A 20,208-nucleotide genomic window follows, 5' to 3' on the forward strand; every position below is an offset into this window, starting at 1 on the left:
CCCCGTTCCTTTCTTCCTTAACACCCACTGAAGAGCACAGCGGGGCCCTTGGCTGTGACACGGAGCATTAGCAACGCTGCAGTGGGGTTTAGCAAAGACAAGCTTTGCTGGACACAAGTTAACACTGGTTTGGGGGTTTAAAAAACACTGCTGCAAGAAACATGAAACACTGAGTAACAGATCTTTAAACAACCCTCTATAAGAGATGACTTCTTACCCAAAGCTGCTTAGAGGGACCTGAAACTACACGTTATTTCCAGCAGTGACTACACGTCTAATTTCTGCCCCGTTTGCTCGTTTTGAAGTCCAGCAGCAACTGCTGTAGCTCTGAGCGAGCAGAGGCACCAGGCCACGTGAGAGCAGGCAGCAGCTTGGCCACAGGCGGCACAGGAGGCAGGCTGTGGGCAGGGGCTCCACCAGCCCCGTCACACAACGCCAGCCCCACTGCAGCCGCCGGCCACACACGGCTCCCACAGGTGGGGCAGCAAAGAAATCAAAGAGCTTCAAAGTCGTTTTGCGGTGAGCATGCTGGGGGCAGAGCTGCCAAACCAGCAGTGCCGGGGAGGGGCGATCCACAGCAGCTGGGGATCTCTCCAGGTCTGTACTGCTCCGCAGGGAAAACATCCCCGGCCACCTGAAAATCCAGCCGGTCTGCTTCCAGCACAGGCTGTCCTGGGAAGGCAGTGCTGCCCAGGGTGATTTGAGCCCTATACTGAACATTTCCATCCTTCCCAGATCGCTCCAGGGGTGGTGTTATACCACAGTGCCATCAGAGGAGGGGAGGAAAGGTTCCCTCGGTCCTTCCACACTGCTTTATGACAGCACTCCGCTTGTATGCTGGGTAAGGCAGAACACCCAATGCTCTGATTGCAGCCAGCGCTGTGCAAGACAGGGAGCTCTGCACTCAGCAGGACGCACAGCATGGAGGTTTCTTCGGGCTACTACCAAAAAAAAGAAGTAGCTATAGAAAGCGAGACGAACCATCCTGAGTCACTGTATTAGCATAATGATTCAAAGCAAAGCTAAGCAAAATTCAAGGTCAAAATACCCTATCTGGAATGTTACCTGGTTTCCTGAAGCTTCCAGGACAGCAGTCTCTATCTGCATGGCGGACTGCACTCCTTGGGGCTTGGTAAGTATTTCAACACTTCCAGGTTGAACAGTGATCAAAGTGACTGAAATCACTGGGCTGAGTCACAATTTAAAGAGTGGATTTTGTGTCTGGGTTTGCATTTATATTTTGTTCTCTAACAAAGGTTAATCATTGTCCAACATAAATGAAGATACCGTTAAGACCAACTAAATGCTAACTTTATTTCCCAGGAAAAAAAAGCAACCTTGTTAATAACAAACAACAGGGGATGAAAGGGAAGAATAGAACTTTTGACTGTTACTGGGAGCATGCTGTGCTGGCATGCAGTAGTGGGGAGGGACAGCCCGCAGAGTTAACGCTGTGAATCTCTGCTTATCCCAACCAAGAATTCAACCAAAGGGAACACAATTACTATTGGAAGACAAGCTTACAGCAGCACTGTGCTAGCTCTATGAGAAAGAGACCACCCAAAGCAGCAGGCCCACCACCCCCCCAGCACCCAGCCTGCCTCCCCTCCTCCCAGCAGCACGTGAGGGTTCGGTGCCAGCAGCACCAGCCTGCATGGCACTGTGGTGATATCCCTGCAGCAAACCAGCATGCTGTACAAGCTCCAAGGAGACCTCAGAGTCACAGGATGGGAGCATCCATCACCAGTAATCCATCGCCCTCAGCGCACAGCTGGGACAAGCATTCAACCAGCTGTACTCACCAAGTACCGTGTCTTTTATGAGGACAGCAAAGCAGAAATGCGAATTCAACTAAAGGCCAAACAGTTCAGGAAGGTTAATTGTAACATTTCAGATTTTAAATGCACAGTAGCAAAGATGAAGCCTTTCTTCGAGACCCCAGGCCCAGCATCTCCCAAGGGCAGGTCCCATCAGCTTCATGGAAATCCCCACGGAGAGCACAGTTTTGATTCATGGGTTTTAACTCAAAGGTTTTTTTTTTTTTTTTTTTTTTACATGTATTACAGGGAAGACCTTTACTATGCCTTATACTTTACTATGCCTATTTGTTCTACTCAAACATCGTTACTTACTTGCAACAGAGAAAACTTTCTTGGTTCTGTTTGCTTTTGTAAGATAGACTTTCAAGATCAGGAAAATCAGCGGTCCCCCATGAACATCCAGATACTAAATATTTATTTGGTCTCTCAGGAAACTGATTACTGCTATGTAAGAAGGGCCATTTTAGCACTGCTATTAACCAAAAGCCACCAGTCCCGGCTAGCCAGAAAGCCTCACTTCTTTCCTTTGGAGTGGATCTGCCTATTGACACAGTAGCTACTGTTGCCTTCTTGAACAACAATTATTAACCGAAAAGTGACCGATTTTCCCTTTGGTTCTTGGAACAAGGGGTGACTGCATAACCAGATGTAACCCTAAGAACAATTTGGGTATAAACTACAAGATATGGCCAGTTGTCTCTTAATGCCTTTGACAGACATCACATACATACCATTCTGATAGGTAAAATGAGAGCATTAAACCAAATAGTTTGTGGCTTGTCCAAAAATCCATATTTAGTACACCATTATGAGCCAAATGTGGGACATCCATCACCTTCCCCATGTATTTCAGCAGCACCAGAGGAGCGCACACAAGCCATCCTAAGGCACTGACATCTTCCTGCAGAGCCTCCTGGAGCTCAACACAGAGAAGAAGAAACCTCCAAGATAAAGTAAGCACAAAACCCAACAACGAGCCATTACTCACACACTCACTGCAGGAAGACAATGATTTTAACGATGAGTTTTGGAGAAAGCAGACAGGGTCTGTTCTCACAGCACCTTCAGAACTAAGGAAAAGCAGGATGGCTTTCTGCAAACACAACGTGTTTGTGTTCAGCAGAACCCTTCACTTCACATGCAACCAAACACCCATTTCATACGGTCATCATGAAATGTAACAAAAGCCTTATTTTAAAGAACATTCCAGAACTTTGAGAGAAAAAAATACACACTTCATATCCTTTCATGCTTTGCTGGCACACCAGAACTCCAAAGGTTACAGTGTGCACCTAAGCATTCCTTTTTGCTTGGTGGTGGTTTAGTTTTCTCACATTCACACTGGAGAGCAGCTCAGCAAGGAGCCTCTCCCGACACAGCACACCCAACAAGAGAGCCCCAGCAATGCTGGCTGAGCACAGCTGGGCCTGCAGGGTCCCCACTGCTGCAGCCCGCTGCCAAGAGCTGCAGAACGCAGCCCTGAGCAGCTACCTGTGCTGGCAGCAGAAGTGCTCAGGTGGGACCCTACAGGAAGCAGCCTGTGCTGATTCTCAGAGCACCAGGCTGCCTCCTGCCTGCCTTCAGCTGCCGGCACCCACATTCTTCAGCCCTCTTCGCCCAACGTTCTCCCAGGTCTCCCTTCTCCTCCTCAAGGAGGCCCCCTGCTTGCTCAGATTCTCCATGAAGTCCTCTCCCACAGCCACATAACCCTACAGCACTGTGCTTTGTGACGAGTCCTTCAAGAGCAAAAAAAGGACAGAGCAGTGGTCAGGGGAAGGACTCAACTGCACAACACCAGGAATGGAAGACCCTTCACACACACCTTGAACTACAAAACCCCAATGCTCTAACTCAAACACTCAAAAGCAGTGAGTTCAGCTCCTCCCCTCCCTAAGAAAAGTGGGCTTTGCTCATTGCTTTGGCTGCCAGTTACCTCAAGGCACACACTGGCCCAAAGCAGTGCACTTGCTCCTCTTTCCAGGTTTTCCAATCACAGCCAAGACCACAGATATGCTTCATCCTACTTCCCCCGACTGTAAGAGAAACCTGCTGATTTCTTCAGCCAGGTCTCTGAAGAGCCATCAAGTTCCATGAGACTTGGCAGAAGGACACGCACTGGAAACACAGCAGTCTTGCAAGAGCTGCAAGTTAAAGGCTTGCCTGCACCAGAGAAGCTCCAGGGATGGCTCTTGCAGTTTCTGAGCTGGGTGCTTGCAAGGACTCCTGCAGCACAGCAAGGGCTAAGGACAGGCTTGGTGCAGGGCAACAGCAGCCCTCGAACTGCATCTACTTCCCTCAAAATACAAGCACATCCTCAAATCCCCTCTTTTCATCTCAATCTGCTGCTGTGAGTGGGCAGTTGCTCTGTTAACTCAGCTTGCAGAGCAACTTCAAGTTCTTCCTCTTCTTCCATTTGCTCTATTTCACTCCCCAGGGCCCTGTATCCAGTAGATAACTAAAATTAGATAGGAAACATTTCATGGCCTTCAGTACTCTCATCTACACACAACAGGATCCTTCTTAGAATAAAGAACATCTGTACTGGGAGCCCAACCAGCACAGTTACAAGCAGACCATGCATCAAAGTCTGTGTTCCTGTAGTATGCCAATCTGACCAGGAATAAAGGCAGATTTACTCCAAGATTTACTCCCTTTGCGAAAGGAGACCGACAACAGCAGTGCAGATTCCAACACCAGTTTCCCACCAAAGATTCCAGTAACCCCATAAGAACTAATAGCTCCTAGAACTGGGTTTGGCCTTCCAGCTCTCAATTGCTCATCTCTTTGCCTCTTCTAATGGAAAAAAAAAAAACATTTCCCTCGAAATCCTGCACTTTGCTGTGCATCAGAGTCCAATGTTCTATTTGAATGTCTAACAAACACCCACCATCCAAACTGTAACGAAAGAGATCAAGTCAAAGACTTTTCCACCAAGAAGCCACTTGTGCACAAGGCATAGGAACAGCACGCTTCTTTTGAGTAAAGGTATTTCGGCAGTGCTTGGGATTCAAATATCACTATTTAAGAATGGTCATATTGATACACTCGTTCCCTAAAATATTGCAGGTGCAAGGAACACGAGTGGGGGAAGGGTATAAACAGCTTCAGACCTTATAACAGCTTTTGTAGAGCAGTTATGCATAGGTTTGCTTTAGAGGAAAGGACGTGAGCCCTACGTGTGTGTAAAATGCCTCCACCAGACAGAAAACCAGCCTTCTGTTTAGGCAGGCTGGAACACGTTATTCATTTAGCTTACTCTACTAGAGGCTGATGCAAACGTGCGGGTCCACAAACACATGCAGAAGTGTCTACATGGCATTCCTGGCACATTTGTAAAGGCTTAATTGACAACCAACTAATTTGAGGTTAAAAGAGATAGCAGTAGCAAAGCCAAGGGGGTGTGGAAGAACTTTTAAGAAGTGGTGTCCTGACAGCAGAAGCCCATGGGAGGGACCATGAGAACAGAGCAAGGCATGGTGCCTGGCCAGCACCACGGCTCCGGCTGCACGCTGCACCACGTGCTCCTCGGCAAGCTTGAGAGGAGCTTTTCTAATCCTGGTGGTTTGACACAAGTTGTGTGTTTCTTCCTGCATAGAGAAGGGCTCCAATTATGTAAGGGCTTGGGAGGACAGCCGATGTTCCCATGATTTAGCCTTCATCGTAGCCACAAAGCTCTCAGCCCTGTGCCCAGCTAGCTTGCCTGCACACAGGGCACCCCGCTGGCAGAGGGACAGAGAGCTTCACATCAAAGAAAGGCCCTGTGCAAGCCTTCAGAGAAGGCAGGCCCTGCACACAGATAAGCAGAGATGGGCCCTCCAGCACCACATTTACGCCTAGTTACCCTGGAGATGAGGAGCCCCAGGGTGACAATAGCCCTGCCAGGGTACTGCCCGGGTGACACAGGTTCTATCACTCAGCCCCAGTGGAAGGCAAGGAACCTACAGTGGTGCCCAGGCACTGGGAATTGATGCCTGGGGCAGCATTTCACCTGTAATCACTTCCACCAAACACATGACTCCTGCATTCCTTCCTCTGTAGAACTTAAGAGATCAAGCGTCCCTATTGTTTTCATGAGATAATGGTATCTCTAAAACATTTTTATCATTTAATTTGAGACGGTGTTTAAAATTCAGATGTAAAAATAGCCTTTTTTTCTTTCAAAACACAGAGCTCACCCACATCTCCCTGTCCAGCATGGCAGCCCGCGCTGATACAAGCCCTGACGCAGTGCAGGGCAGCCAGTAAAGCTGTGCACCCCAACAGCAAGGAGTGGGGAGCAGCCCACACGTCGGCTGCACGGCCACACGGAGCCCAGCACAGCCCTGTGTCCCACCGCAGCCCGGCACGGCGAGGGGCAGCGTTTCAGATGAACAACAAAGCACTGCAATGCCGAATGAAGTCAAAAAGAGTTTCAGTGTGATTTCTGCCAGTAATAAACAACCTGCGAGATACCAACTATCTTTTCTTCAGCATAACACGTTACAATTACTTCCCCCCCCCTAAACCAAACCACTATCTCTTCATTTCATTTTCTCTTTTAAGCTTCAGCCTTGAAACGACTTAATTGTTCCAGTCCACCCACACAAACACAAGAGACAACTTCGTTGCAGTGGAGAGCCGTAAATAGCACAGCCTGGTTCAGACTGACTAATACAAACACACATCTTGTTTAATGCTACATTTGTTCCCAGGGAGATGCAGACCTCCCCTCTGCTCCCACCCCATACCCACAGCCATCGCAGGCAGCCACCCAACCCCAGCGTGGGCAGTGCAGAACTGAGCCACAAATCGATCTCTGTTGGAACCAGTCCAGCAAAGCCAGGTTGAACTTTAACAAAATTAACACCCTTACCCAGCTCATTACATGGCCACAGAACACTGGAACAGGAGAAAGAGCAGCATGCGGAGAGGCATGAGTGGGGCTGCTTGCTTCCCTGGCACCCACACCCAGCTGAAGGCCTGTGCAGCCGCGGTGCTGAGTGCAGGGCGGCTCAGGCTGCAAGCCCGGGCCACGAGCAGCCCAGGCTCAGGGGCCTGCTGAGGCACACAGTCATGAAAGCAACCATCAGCAGCTTGCAGGACTTCAAAAGGAAGCCACTTCTAGCCTCAGAGCTATCCACCCAGCCAAAGGCAGCCGGCAAAGGGCTGCCAACCTGCTCCTGCAGTTACAGGATACACGCCAGACAAACAGCAGACCTGCAATTAGAAGAGGTGTTTGTTGGACTCCATTCCGCAGCTTATTAGCGGAGAGGTAAGGTCTGCAGCTTCTTGTTCTAAGAAATGCCTGACTTCCACCAAGCACAGCTGGGCACAGGCGCCCTGCGTGACTGCACGAGCTCCTCCTGCTCACCTCTGCTCAGCTGAGGCAGTCCCATGGCTCAGTGCAGCACAAAGAGTGTTCCAGGCATGGAGAGCACAACCCAGAGCTGCGCATTACCTCTGTGTCTGCCGAAAAGCCGACTAACAGCAGCTGGTGCTCTCCTGCACTCATCCCATCTTGGTTCGAGGTAGAGCTCATTCCGTTTCAGCCAAGGCAAACAAAGAGTCCAATCACCAAACTGGAGGTCTTCCTCCCTTTAAAACAGACCTGAGATAACTTGCAACAAGCTCCAGGTGTGCCCACACGTGTCTTTCCAGGAGCACCGCAGACGGCTGAGCAGAAACACGGTCAGACACTCTCAGGAGCATCCGAAGAAGAGAACGTGCTCATCCACATAAGCCACTTTGTATCAGCAACCATTCAGCCACCTATTCAGCTCAACAGGAGGAAAGAGAACAAGAGGTACACCTGACCTGCGCTAACCTGCTGCCTGCAGAAAGGCCCAAGCAGAGGCTGCGAGAGAAGCAATGAGGACACAACATGGGAAGGTCCCCATCTCTGCTCTGCCCCACGCTTCCAGCAGAGGCAAACTCCCCAGCCTGACACGGCATCCAGCCCTCTGCACCCAAAGGCCTGCCCACAGACCCAGGAACAGATCTAACGCCTTTCTTAAAATACAACAGAAAAGCACTCAGATGCGCAGGGCAGTCACCGTACCTCACCCCTCAAAGCCAGATGTGCATCTCAACCCCGCTGACTGCAGGCAGCATTCCCCAGCTCCCACACGCCGTGCAGCCATGGCCTCACATTACAGCCACCGCACACCTCCTCAGGATCCGCGCTCAGACCTTTCTCTCGCCAGCAGTTCAGCCGCACCGCGCCTACAGCAGCTGACAGAACCTCGCAGAACAAAGCCGAGCAGCCCCACACCAACGAGTCACCCTAATTGCTTAGAGAGCCACACTGCCCTGTACCACGAGGGACATCACTGGGGGTTGCAGAGGTGCTGAGGCGTGGACAGCACACCACTTTGCGGGCACAAAGAACACGTTCCCATCGGAACCGGGCCGCTCCTCACCCCAGCACGGCCCGCTCTCCCTGCCGGGCCCTGAGCTGTGCCTGCGGGTGGGACGAGCCCGGCACCAAAGGCAAGCGCAGATCAAAGGAGCCCTGTTTGAGGGCGGGATCGTGTAATAACCGGCCGAGACGGTGATGCAGCACCTGATGTTGACTGCTCACCAGCAGATGAATCACAGGGTCGGTCAGCACCTGAACTGCTAATAAAGAACACCACCAGCTTTCTGAAATACTTCTTTTGCATTACCAGCAATAGCGGCGCAGCCCTGACGATCCTTCCAGAAAAGTTAGCGTCCCACAGAGTTAATACAAAAGCAGCAGCAATTAACCCAGCCTTTGCAATCAGTCACTGCTGACCTCATCAGCCAGGCAGAGTTCGGAGGGCAGCAAGGCCCAGCGACAGCCACACGGCCGGCCGGCCTGCAGGCACCCAGCTGTGCGCCGTGAGAGCCGCCGGACCTCCAGCAAGGGATGGCTGCCAGCTGAAGCCGTGCCATGGCACACCCACAGCCCGGCCCACGGGGAGCCTCGGTTGTAGCCACGTTCCTCCCCACCTAGAGCTCCGTGCTTTTGAAAGCACTGCTCTGAAACTGGGTTATAACTGCAAAAATAGCCAAGAAAGAAAGAGTTTCTTGAAAGCATTTCCATGAAATTCTCTACATTTTCCAGTCAACAGCAGTTTCTAAGTTGATGATCTCAAAAAACCTTTCAAACTATTGTGAAGTTCGGTTTCCAACACCAAGAAACAGTATCATTCCTTACTTCACAGTCATACATGGCTTTTCAGTTCAGAGGCACATGGAGGGCATGCTTGGAAGGTGTGTTCTCAGCCCACTGTAACCAACATGCTGCTCGGTTCTTGTACTCTTGGTCCCTCAGCTCCGACAAGCCATCCCCAAGCAGCTGGCACACCCCTGTGAGGGCCAACCCACAACCCGGCCCACGGGAGCCCTGTGAATCCTCCCTCACATTCAGGATGGAAGACAGCAATTCCCACTCTGAAATCTACCACATCTGGCACACCGCTGTGATCTCCTGTCACTGCACAGACAAGCGGGCTCAGATTGTAACCTGTTTATACACAGAAGAGAAGTTACAAGGGCAGATACTGGGATCCTCCTTTAGAGCCCAAATACCTAAGAATTGAACAAATTCAAGTACTATTTCTTTCCCTTCGGCAGGAGTGAAGGGGTTAAAAAGGGACCTGGCTATTTACAGCGGCTGTTCCTCGATCCTATTTTAACATCAGACTTCATTATATTTAAGCATCGCTTCAGAGTACCAGCTGGCAAATAAAATAAACCCACCACCACGCTGGTGTTGTTTCACTGCCTGTGTTCGCCTCCTACCTCCAAGGAGATTCTTCGCTACTGATAGGAGCCCACTGCTCATCCCTGTCCAAGTATATGGCTTTGGAGAGCAAAGCGAGGCCAGAGCAGGGCTGTGGGAGCACTGAACCAATTTTATCCCTCTCGCAGACTCACCTGCGCTCCTCTCAAATCAGCTCTGTGATGTGTTTCAGCCCTGCCAAAAAGGACCTGGGGGTACTGGTGGACAGGAAGCTGGACATGAGCCAGCACTGTGCCCTCCTGACCCGGAATGCCAACTGGATCCTGGGCTGCATCAAAAGCAGCGCGGCCAGCAGGTCAGGGAGGGGACCCTGCACGTCTGCTCTGCACTGTGAGGCCTCACCTGGAGCACTGCATCCAGATGTGGAGTCCTCAGTACAGGAGAGACATGGACCTGTTGGAGCGTGTCCAGAGCTGGGCCACAGAAATCCCTACGAGGACAGGCTGAGAGCTGGGGCTGTTCAGCATGGAGAAGGGAAGGCTCTGAGGTGAGCTGAGAGCAGCCCTTCAGCATCTATAGGGACCGTAAGAAGGCAGGGGACAGACTCTTCAGCAGGGTCTGCTGTGACACGACAAGGGGAAATGGTTCCAGACTAAAGGAGGGGAGATTGGGACTGGGTGTAAAGAAGACGTTTTTTTACAATAAGTGCACTGGGGCACTGGCACAGGTTGCCCGGAGAGGTGGTGGGTGCCCCATCCCTGCAGACATTCAAGGTCAGGCTGGACCAGGCTCGGAGCTCCTGACCTACCTGTGGGCGTCCCTGTTCAGTGCAGGGGAGTTGGGCTACGTGTCCTTTAGGGGTCCCTTCTGACTCAAATGATTCTATGATTTCACATGTCTGCTGCAGCGTGCCCGGCAGCCCGGGCGATTCAGCACGAGGCAGCGTTCCCTCCCCGCTGGGCACCCACGGGGCAGCAGTGCTGCGCTGAGCCAGGCTGCCCCACTCCTCCCTCCCCACAGCCTTGGCAACGCTTCCCCATATTTTCCCATGTATACTGGGACCTACCAACAGAGCCAGACCACAGACAGCCACAGCGCTACCGGGAGGAGCAAGGCAGCAAAAGGAAGCCCTTCTATACGTTGGGAAGACAAGCTCTCTTAAAAATAGATAAGTTTTGCAGGAAATGGTTATATTTAGCCCTCCCCTTTCACCTCAGCTCCTCAACGCATTCTCCCTCTCCTGCTGAAGGACCTTAATATCTGGTGGTAGAGGTCAGCTTTAACACATTGCCTCAGCAGAAAAAAATGCAGCCAACTTAATGCATGTTAATATAGAAGAGTGTAAACAACCACGGGAATATCAAATATCCGGCTATACGGCATAAGGAGAGCTCTGGTGTCTCAAAGGTGTTAAACGGCTCCAAAAAGATAACGTGACCGAAGTCATTGTGTGAGATTAGTCTGAGGAGGGTGAGGCTGAACTTCTGCAGGCACCACCGCCGCCCTCACAAATGCTTTTCACACCAACCAACAGCTCCAGCGCTCGCTAGGGAACACAAGCAGGAGGTAACAGCCCCAACAGCTGCGCAGCAAAATGCTCCCCTACACACGTATGAAGTAAGCTACAAGAAACCGGGTTTCCAAGAGCTACTGCTCAACAGAACCTGGGGAGAGGCTACAAACAGCGTCTCCAAAGCACCACCAGCAGAAAGTCAGCAGGATTTCCCTCTCTCAGCCGTGACTTCAATACCACGCTGTAAGAATTAAAACTAGAAGTCTATGAAGCAGCCTTCTTCCCTCCAGCTGTTTCATTTGACTGTCAGCCTCGCCTTCCACGCTGCTGGCCTCGCTACAGCTCAGCATGTAAAAAGCTGACAACTTAAAAGCCGAGACGGGGGAGGTTGATCTGAGTCAGAGCAACAGCCACAGAGCTCGTCCTGACACGGGACGGCAGCACTCACAGAGCAGGCCTGTCCTGGGCCGTGGCAGAGGGAGATGGGTCACCTCTGTCTGGGGCACCCTCTGCTCCCCCCACGCGGACCCAGGGATGCCTTCCACAAATCGGTGCGGCCAAAGGAGCCGGGCGGCCGAGAGCCGTCCTCATCCACCCCCCTCACCCATTCCAGCCTCAAGGCAACCCAGGACTTGTCAAGCAGCATCAGAGCTCGGAGCATACAAGTGGGAGGACGCGGGTAAAGCACCCGCTGTACCGCGGATCGCTGCGGTTTCTTTGGAGATGAGGTAGGAAAGCGGCACGTAGGGACTCTTACAGAAAGCAGAGTGGAATTTCAGGCGCTGGGAGCTCTGTCAGTGCTCACCGCACAGCGCAGCGCGGCTCCCGGGCTGCATCTCACGGCGCGGCGCCGCTGCGGGGGCCGCTTCCAGCACTGCGAGGAGCGCCGCACCGCAGCCCGCCGAGGGCTGCTTTCCTACAACCCAAAGGGCCGCCGAGGCGTCTCAGCCCCATTTTACCGCAGCCTACTGCAGCAAACGGCTCCGTTCGCCACGTCTTCGCCCACCACCGGAGACGGAAGGAGCGCGGCCGTCCTCGGCCCGAGGAGCCGCAGCCCGCGGGAAGGCGAGCAGGCCGAGCCCGGAGCCGCCTTTGTCTGCGGCCAAGACGGCGAAGACGGCCCAGACGGCGCGGCGGAGCGTCCCCGGGGCGCCGCACACCGGCACGGGCCGCGCTCGCAGGGCCGCAGCCCCCGGCAGCCCCGCACCGAACCCCCGGCCCGGCCTTCGCGCCGCCCTCCGCCTCTGGGGCCGCCTCCCGGGCAGGCCGCGAGCCCCGCCGCTCCCCCCGCGGCCGAGGAGGCCCCGCCGCTCCCCGCCCGGCTCACCTCCTCATCGCTGCGGCGGGCGCTACGGCGGACTCGCCATGGGCGGCGGCGGCGCGGCGGCCGCGCGGAGGGCACGGCGCTGACCCGGCGCGCAGCCCCCCCGCATGCCCCGCGGCGGCGCGCAGCTGACAATGGGCCGGCGGCGGCGGGCGGGGCGGAGCGGGGCGGGGCGGAGGGCGGTACCCTCCCGCCGTGGCCGCCAATGGGCGCCGGGCTCAGCGCGTCACTTCCTGCCGCCGACGCGACGCCGGCGATGCCCGTCTCCCGCACGCCCCCCACCGGCGGCACAGCGCAGCGCGGGCCGAGCGAGGCGGACCCCCCGGCGCTCCCGGCATCCCGCGCGGCGTGCGCGGCCCCGTCCCGTTGGGTGCCGCTTCTCCTCCGCCGTAACGGCGCGTCCCGGTGCCGCGCGGCGCGATCCGGACAGCGCGGGCGGAGCCGCCCGGCGGGGAAGCAGCGGTCGCGCGCTCAGCCCCGCACGAGGCGCGCTCCCGCGCCGCCCCCGCTGCCCTTCGGGGGTCCCCGCGCGCGGCTCCGCGCCGTCCCGCCCCGCGCTGTCCGCGGGCGCGCGCCGAGCGCAGGACGGAGCGCTGCTGGAAGCGGCTCAGGAGAGGCCGCCAAGCGAACAGGGGAAACGAGGCCGGAGTTTAAAGTGCAAAACGCGCCTTTAATCATTGCCTCTGCAGAAGCGCTTCTGTGGCGCTGCGCGTTCTTAAAGGGCCGTCGGAGCCCGTAAGGAGGCGGCGGGGCTCGGGGGCTGCGGCGCGCGCAGCAACCGACGGCACCGACCGGGAGCGCGTTCTGACCGCAGCGCTCCGTCGGCGCCCTCCGCTCACACCGCTCGGCCCCGCCGACGCACAGACGCCGCTCCGGGCGGGCGGGCGGAGCTCCGCAGCCCCAACAGCGCCGGGAGCGGCTGCCGGGCTGTCGGGCACGGCCCCGGCGCGTGCTCGGGTAGAAGCGCGGCCGCCCGTCGGCTCATCCACAAGTCTCTCTTTTCCGTTTTTTTCCGCCCGAAGCCGCCGCGTCCCCGCCCGGCGCACCGCCACGGCCCGCGGTCATCGCTCGGCCCCGCGGCGGTGACGCGCACTCCGTCTCTCTGCCGCTGCTTCCGCCGCACCCCGGCGCGCCGTTCGTTCGGCTTTCGGGCGGCTTCCCATTTCTGAAGGGCGAAGCGCCCGCCCCATTGAAATCGGCCCCGGGAGGAGCGGGGTACCGCGCGGGGCTCCGGGCGCTCCGGCAGCGGGCGGTCCCGCGGGGCCGAGCCTGGGCCGGGCCGAGCCGCGCCGCCGTTCGCGCGATCCCGTCACGTGGAGCCGCCCCGCTCCGCTCCTCACATGTGTCGGCCACGCGGCGGCCGTCGGCGGCGAGCAAAGGGCGAGCAAACACGCGGCGGGCGCGGCCGGGGCGGCGGCGGCACACCCGCAACGGCGGCCAATCCGCGGCTCCCGGCGGCGCGGAGCGGCTTCCGCGGCCAACGGGCGGCGGCGGCGGAGGAACGGCCCCGCGCGCGGGGGGCGGGAGGAGACGCGGGTCCGCCGCGGGTGTTGAGCAACGCGCCGAGGGGGGAGACGGTATTTAACCCGTGCGGAGCGCCGCGGAGCTCTTCCCGGCCCGCGGACGGAGCCGCTGCGGGCGCCGTGACTGCCGCTGGGAATCGCTTCGGGCTGCCTCCGGCGGAGCCGTCATGACCGAAACGACGCGTTACTCGGGGTGAGTCGCGGGCGGATCCTGAGCTGGTTTGACTGAGGCGAAAAAAGTTCTCCGGGTTCGTTTCAGCCCTGTTCACGACGTCGATCTCCGCTGTCTGTTGCTTTATCAATGGAGGCACGCGGCAGGCAGGGCAGGCCGACACAGCGGCGCCCGCACAGCCCCGGTTTTCAGTCAGCGCTCGCGTTGCCGGGCGGCTGTTTGGGACCTCGCGAATGTAAGATTCCCGTTAAAAAGCCGTTCCGTGGGACGTGGCACGGTGCGGTGTTACCTGCTGGGTGCTCCTGGCCGAACCCCATCAGCGGAGGAGCTGGGGCGACAAATACTGAGAAATCCCTTCTGCCAAATACGCAGCCAAAAGACACGGAAGGGGTTACCGGCATCGAGAGACGCCACGCGGGAGGCCCCCCGTGTGGCAGCAGGGCTTGGCAGGAGGGGGCTGCCCCGCATTGCCGCCTCGCCCCGTCCCCGGCCGTGCTCCGCATCCCCCCCCCCCCGGGGCCGCCCGCCCTCCCGCTGCCCCGCGCCGCTCCCCCACCTTCACCCCGTCTCCCCGCAGCGCTGGGCTCGTCCACATCAAAAACCCGCACCTGGAGGCGATGGATGAGGACGTCCTGTATCATTTGGACTTGGGAACGAAGACGCACGACCTGCCGGCTATGTTTGGGGACGTAAAGGTAACCGGCAGGGGCCGAAGCCGGGCGGCGGGTCGCAGTGCCCTCGTCCCACGGTGCTGCCGTCCCATACTGCGGCCCCCCGGCCGTGTGCGCTCCTGCCGGAGAGCAGCTGCTCTGCAGCCCAGGGCCGGTCCGTTCCGGCATTTGGAAAGCAGTTTTAGCGTGAACGTTGTGAAAATGTGTCCCTTTTCTCCCTGCTTCTGTGGCCTCTGTGTCATCAGCAGCGCTCTCTAATTGCAGTTGATGCTGCTGGTAGAATAAAATAGACAACAAGCTAACGTCTGGCTTGGCTCTGCTGTCAGTAGGCGTACCGGCAGCTTACATGTGCCGCGTGTACGACAGTGGAGTTATTTCAGATTTTCTTGCCCTGGAAGCGATACCCAACCAGGAGCGGCTGCTCGGCTGCTCCAGCCCAGGGCTGCCCGGCCCCGGGGAGCGCAGCCCGGCTCTGCGTGCGGCGCTGCAGTGCCCTGCGCTGCTCCAAGGAGGCAGCATCCCGCTGCCGACCGCGCCGCGCCGAAGGCTGAATCGCGGTGCCTGTTGTAGCCAACACCGCCAACCAGTCTGCCTTTTACACCCAGTTCGTCTGCGTTGGCGGCAGCCCGAACAGGATGAGGTCATTTGCGCAGTTCATGCACAAGGAGCTGGGGCTGGAGGGCGATGGGGAGGACCTGGCCGACATCTGCGCGGGGACGGACCGCTACGCCATGTACCGCGTGGGACCGGTGCTCTCCATCAGCGTAAGCGCAGCGCTCGGTGCGCAGCCCCGCCCCGTCTCTGCTCTCAGCTACTCGCAGAATAACTCCGGTCGGAGAAGACCTCCGAGATCAAAGTCCAACCGCCAGCCCGTCCCCGCTATTCATTCCAGCACGGGCTCTCAGCTCAGCTGTGTTCGCTATTTAAAAAAAACATGGTATTCAAAACGAGCATGCATGAGTTTTGCTCGTGAGATGAGCAGTGTGCGACAGTTCCGCCGGTAAAGACACTTCCCACCCTGCACAGACTATGAAGTGTGGCTGAAGGTATCCCCCTGACACGAGCCACACAGCCAGAACCTCCCCTGTTATTGGTTACTCCCAGCTGGGTGCTGGGCTGTGTTGCAGGGTGCCTGGGCCTGGGGCTGGCGCTGCTCTCATGGCAGGGATCCCATCTGATTCCTCTGGCGAAGCCAAGTCCAACCTGGCTGAGGGAATCAGTCTGATATCCTGGGGAACAGCCCTGCAGGTGCTCCTTGTCCCCCACTGCCTTGGCCGAAGGAAAAAAAGTGGAGGCCTTTATCACAGGAGAAAAGGCCATACTCCTGAGCATCTTGTACCTTTAAAGGCCAAGCCAAGGCCAGGCTGGTGCTTACAACAGTGCAAAGAACTGGGATGGGAGGCATAGGAGCAGGACAAGGGTCACCGTGGGGGGCACGAGTTTTGCAGGGGCTCTGCCAGCCCCAAGCCGTAGCGCTGGGGCCACAGCACAGCACTGAGGGCAGGAGGGGCCAGGAGCTCTGCCTGGGCAGGCTGCAGGAACAGAGCTCACCCTGACAACACCTACTGGCCTCCGCAGTGGGAAGAGGGTGTGATGCTGAGCTCACAGCAGTCACCCATCTGGCACCTATGGAATGGCTCTTTCTTCTCTCAACAGCACGGAATGGGCATCCCTTCTGTGTCCATCATGCTTCACGAGCTGATCAAACTGCTGCACCACGCCAAATGCCGAGACGTCACCATTATACGCATTGGTACTTCTGGAGGCTTAGGTGAGCTGTCCCAGCTCTTCCTTCCAGGCCAAAGGGTATTAACAGGTTTTTTTCAGCATAGTCATGTCATTATGAGCTTTTGATTTTGGCAGGTCCCCATGTATCAAATAACATGATACTTTATTCAAGGCTAAAACCCAGCACGATCCTGGTGACCAGCTTAGCAGAGCACGTTTTTGTTACGCCTGCTGGGGCAGCGGTGCTGCTCACACCTGCACGGCCTGGTGCCACGGCATGGCTCTGCATCCATCAGCAATCAAAGTGCTGTCACTCAGCACACCCCCAGTCATTCATCACATGCTGGTTCTGTGCACTTTACTTATACATCTGTGCCACCACATAGCTTTCAATTATTCCCTCACATCTGCTTCGCTCACTAAAAACCCATCGCACAGATACCTGCAGGCATTTTTCTGTGGCGCTGAAGCCTTGCAGCAGATCACCAGCACCGTGAGCTCAGGCTTAGCCTCAGCCTCTGCTTTTCCAGGGGTGCAGGCCGGCTCCGTGGTGATCACAGACAGGGCGGTGGACGCCCGCTTCCAGCCACGGTTCGAGCAGGTGGTGCTGGGCGATGTGGTGGTGCGGGGCACCGACCTGGACGGGGGCCTTGTGGAGGAGCTGCTGGCTTGCAGTGAGGCCATTCCTGACTTCCCCACTCTCGTCGGGCACACCATGTGCACCTACGACTTCTATGAAGGTAAGACGTGCTTTGGCTGTCCTTTCCCACGCGGTGCTCTTACGTAGGCAGAGCTATCGGTGCCGCCGGTCCTGCGGGCTGCAGCTGTCCCACCGGTGTGTCAGGGTCAGTTCAGAGCAGTCTGCGCCTTCAGAACGTGCAATACAAATCCCAGCACTTAGCCAGGCCACGAGTTCTTCTGCTGATGGCACGTGTATGCACCTGGCACCCCATTAATGTTCGTAGTGCCACCTGTATGGCCGGCACTGCTGTAGGTGGTGGTGGAGCAGAAGGGGGAGCCATCCAGTAGCTGCTGCCCGGCCCAGCTGTGGCATGGCAGTGTGGGTGGTTGGGGACCCCAGCTGTGGGGGTCGATGGCCTCAGGCTCCAGAGAAGCAGCCCTGGTCCACAGCCCATCCGTGCAGATGAGTCATGCCCTGCTGCTCAGGACAGGACTGTAAGTTCATGTTAGCCAAACACCAGAAGAATGTCAGGAAGCGTGTGACGTTTGGGCAAACAAGCTCCGGTTACTCTGGAACTGTTTTCTTTTCAAAACAAAGTGCTGATTACAGAGTAGATGAAATGTAATAAATGAAGAATTAATTGACTGAGAACTATCTATAAATCTCTGCTTGTGAATGCAACCATCTGTGCCTTCCTCAAGGCCACATTTTATTTAAATAGAAATTCATTAAGAGGATCAACGGTAGGAACAGCAATAAGACGCACAGGTTGGCACAGCCACAGGTTGTGCTCACCCAGAGGAGGCTGCACGAGGTGCAGGGCTGCAGGGCAGGTGTGGGGAGAGGACCCCAGGGCTGGGGGGTACCACGTGTGGTGGGTACCATGGGACCCCTGGGGCTGACGAAAGCCCACAGGGAGCAGCACAGGGAGCAGTGCCTCTGAAGCCAGGAATGCCGCGTGCAAAGAGCTCCCACTGCCTGCTGCCAGAGTCAGTCCCTGAAAGAACTAAACCTGAGTTGACGGGGCTTTCCTCTCCCTGATGTTCTGCACAGCTTGCTGTGCCTCTCCCACAGTGACTGGGTGTTGTTTGGATTTAACCTGGCATGCCTCCACCCGATGTACATCACAGGCCTCGGAGGGGCTGCGGCCGTTTCCCCCAGCAGAGTGCCAGATGCCTCCTGCTCGGCGGCCGGGTCTTCCTTTCTACAGTGTAAACCTACACTGGTTTGTTTCTTGTACACAGAAACAGACTATGCTGGCCTTACAAGTTCAGGTTAACTGGGGCATGGGTGAGGTAACTGCAAAAGAAAACTCGGTCAGCTCCAGCCAAAACATCGGCACTGCAGACAGCCGGGTCACTGTGTCTGCCGCCTGTGAGGGCAAGCAGTGATGGTTCTGTTTCCTTTCAAGGTCAAGGGAGGTTAGATGGAGCTCTGTGCTCTTTCTCCAATGAAAAGAAGTTGCAGTACTTAAAGCGAGCTCATGATGCCGGCGTGAGAAATATTGAAATGGAGTCAACGGCGTTCGCTGCGCTGTGCGGGCCGTGCGGGCTGCGAGGTGAGTGCTGCCCCGGGCTGCCCAGCTCCTCCCTGCGGGGCACGGGGCTTTGCGGTTACCAGAGCTGATGTGAAGGCCAGAAACGCATTCCTAGCATTTCCATTAGAAAAAGCACGCTAAAGCCAATGTCACAGCTCGATTCAAAAGGCCTGAGTACTTGTTGGATAGAGCAGGAAGTAACGCCTCACTCCTCTCGTGGCGTGGGTGCACCTCTCAGCTGCGGCGATGCAGCCACGTCCCATCTCACCGGCCTTGTGCCCACCCCACACCTTCTGCTGCCGCCCCTCAGGCAGCCCCCGGCAGCTGCCAGCACAGCCCGGTGGGGTTCAGCCACCCCTGCAGTGCAGCACTGGGGCCTTCTTGCAGCTGCTGTGGTCTGCGTAACGCTCCTGGACCGCCTGGAGGGGGACCAGATCCGGGCGTCCCACGAGGTGCTGCAGGAATACCAGCAGCGGCCGCAGCGCCTGGTGGCGGCCTTCATCCGGAGACGCCTGGGGCTGCGCACTGCTGCAGGGAACACACGGCCTTCCAGCGACTGAGGGCACTGCCATCCCCCACACCACCATGGGACTAATCCACACCACAGGCAAGTGGGCCTGGAAAGCAGGAAAGATGGACCGGGGTTGGGGGCATGCGTCCCCAGGGCTGCAGAGGCACTGCGGCCTCCGAGCAGGGAGTTGTAACTGCAAACACTGCTGTGCTGGCGTGGTGTGTCTCAAACAGCTGGAATTGCATCAGTACTGCTCAGGAAATAAGAGCGTGCCCCACTGGCTCCTGCCCTGTGAATGGAAGGACTGTCCTGCAGGGTGCCCTTGCCCCATGTCCCTCATCAGGGGAACACGTTGCTCCGGGCGCAGTGCTGATAGCCGAGCAAATGGCACACGCAGCTCATCTGCTCTGTGAGCGCCGCTGCTCCTCACTGCGGTCAGGAAAGGCTCTCAGACTCATGCAGCCTGATGAGCTCTGTGGGGCCACAGCCCGGCCCAGGCACCCAGTGGGCAGGGAGCACCTCTGCCACCAACAGACGGGGATGCAGGCGGGGTCTGTGAGTACTGCCCCATGCTGTAAAAAGGCCGGTCTGCTGGTGGGTGGGGGCGGAGGGCGCGCACAGGGGTTATGCACAGCCCAGCCAATTTAGCACTGAAACCACTTCCAGTTTTGAAGGCTCACTCACAAGGTTGCTTGCAAATGAATTTTGGCATTTTTAGAACAATGACTTACAGGATTCAAGAGTTCAGATAAATAAAAGTGGTATGTATCAAACAAACTTGAGATGGTATCTCTAATATTATTAAAAGCACAAAACATTTCAGCCTAAGGACACTTAGCAGCATTCTCCAAGGCACCATCTGTGTGGCACTCGGTCTCACCTCACAACCTGGTTCAGTGGCACCTGGGGCCCTACCACTGCAGGAACCCCTCTGATGGCCCACTTGGGCCCCACTCGCCCTGGTCTCCCCCCCACCTCACCCTCACCCACTGCTGCAGGGCTCCCTGCAGCATCCCAGCACCCCAGCAGCACCCTGGCTG

General features: G+C 56.6%; 2 protein-coding genes across 12 annotated transcripts in view; one reads left to right on the top strand and one right to left on the bottom strand.

Annotated features, from left to right (window-relative positions):
* The window catches only part of ATVR1 (serine/threonine-protein kinase receptor), a 44,886-nt gene extending 32,406 nt beyond the window's left edge, over positions 1–12,480 (bottom strand). For 3 of the 9 annotated variants that reach the window (NM_001396495.1, NM_001396494.1, NM_204560.2), the window contains exon 1: positions 12,348–12,480. In NM_001396495.1, the coding sequence (NP_001383424.1) occupies positions 12,348–12,355 (8 nt within the window). In that variant the 5' untranslated portion in view covers positions 12,356–12,480. Of the gene's footprint in view, positions 1–217; positions 1,211–6,672; positions 6,692–8,218; positions 11,017–11,777 lie in introns of those variants that run through there. The other 6 variants (NM_001396497.1, NM_001396493.1, XM_046943411.1 and 3 more) reach the window with 6 other exon arrangements.
* UPP2 (uridine phosphorylase 2) lies at positions 11,416–19,945 on the top strand. Of its 3 annotated transcripts, none has more exons than XM_015290190.4 (7): positions 11,416–11,748; positions 14,617–14,734; positions 15,316–15,474; positions 16,367–16,481; positions 16,969–17,178; positions 18,532–18,678; positions 19,045–19,945. In XM_015290190.4, exons 1-7 carry the CDS (start codon positions 11,555–11,557, stop codon positions 19,215–19,217), a joined length of 1,116 nt encoding a protein of 371 aa, XP_015145676.2. In that variant the 5' UTR covers positions 11,416–11,554; the 3' UTR covers positions 19,218–19,945. The 3 variants fall into 3 exon arrangements, with proteins under 3 accessions (XP_015145676.2, XP_040559668.1, XP_422171.3); XM_422171.8 differs by lacking the exon at positions 11,416–11,748 and adding an exon at positions 13,953–14,060; XM_040703734.1 differs by lacking the exons at positions 14,617–14,734; positions 15,316–15,474 and having other exon boundaries at positions 11,730–11,748.
* Positions 19,946–20,208: the final 263 nt, after the last annotated feature.

This window comes from Gallus gallus, chromosome 7 (genome assembly GCF_016699485.2).
Source record: "Gallus gallus isolate bGalGal1 chromosome 7, bGalGal1.mat.broiler.GRCg7b, whole genome shotgun sequence".
In the NCBI taxonomy this organism is placed as follows: Eukaryota; Metazoa; Chordata; class Aves; order Galliformes; family Phasianidae; genus Gallus; species Gallus gallus.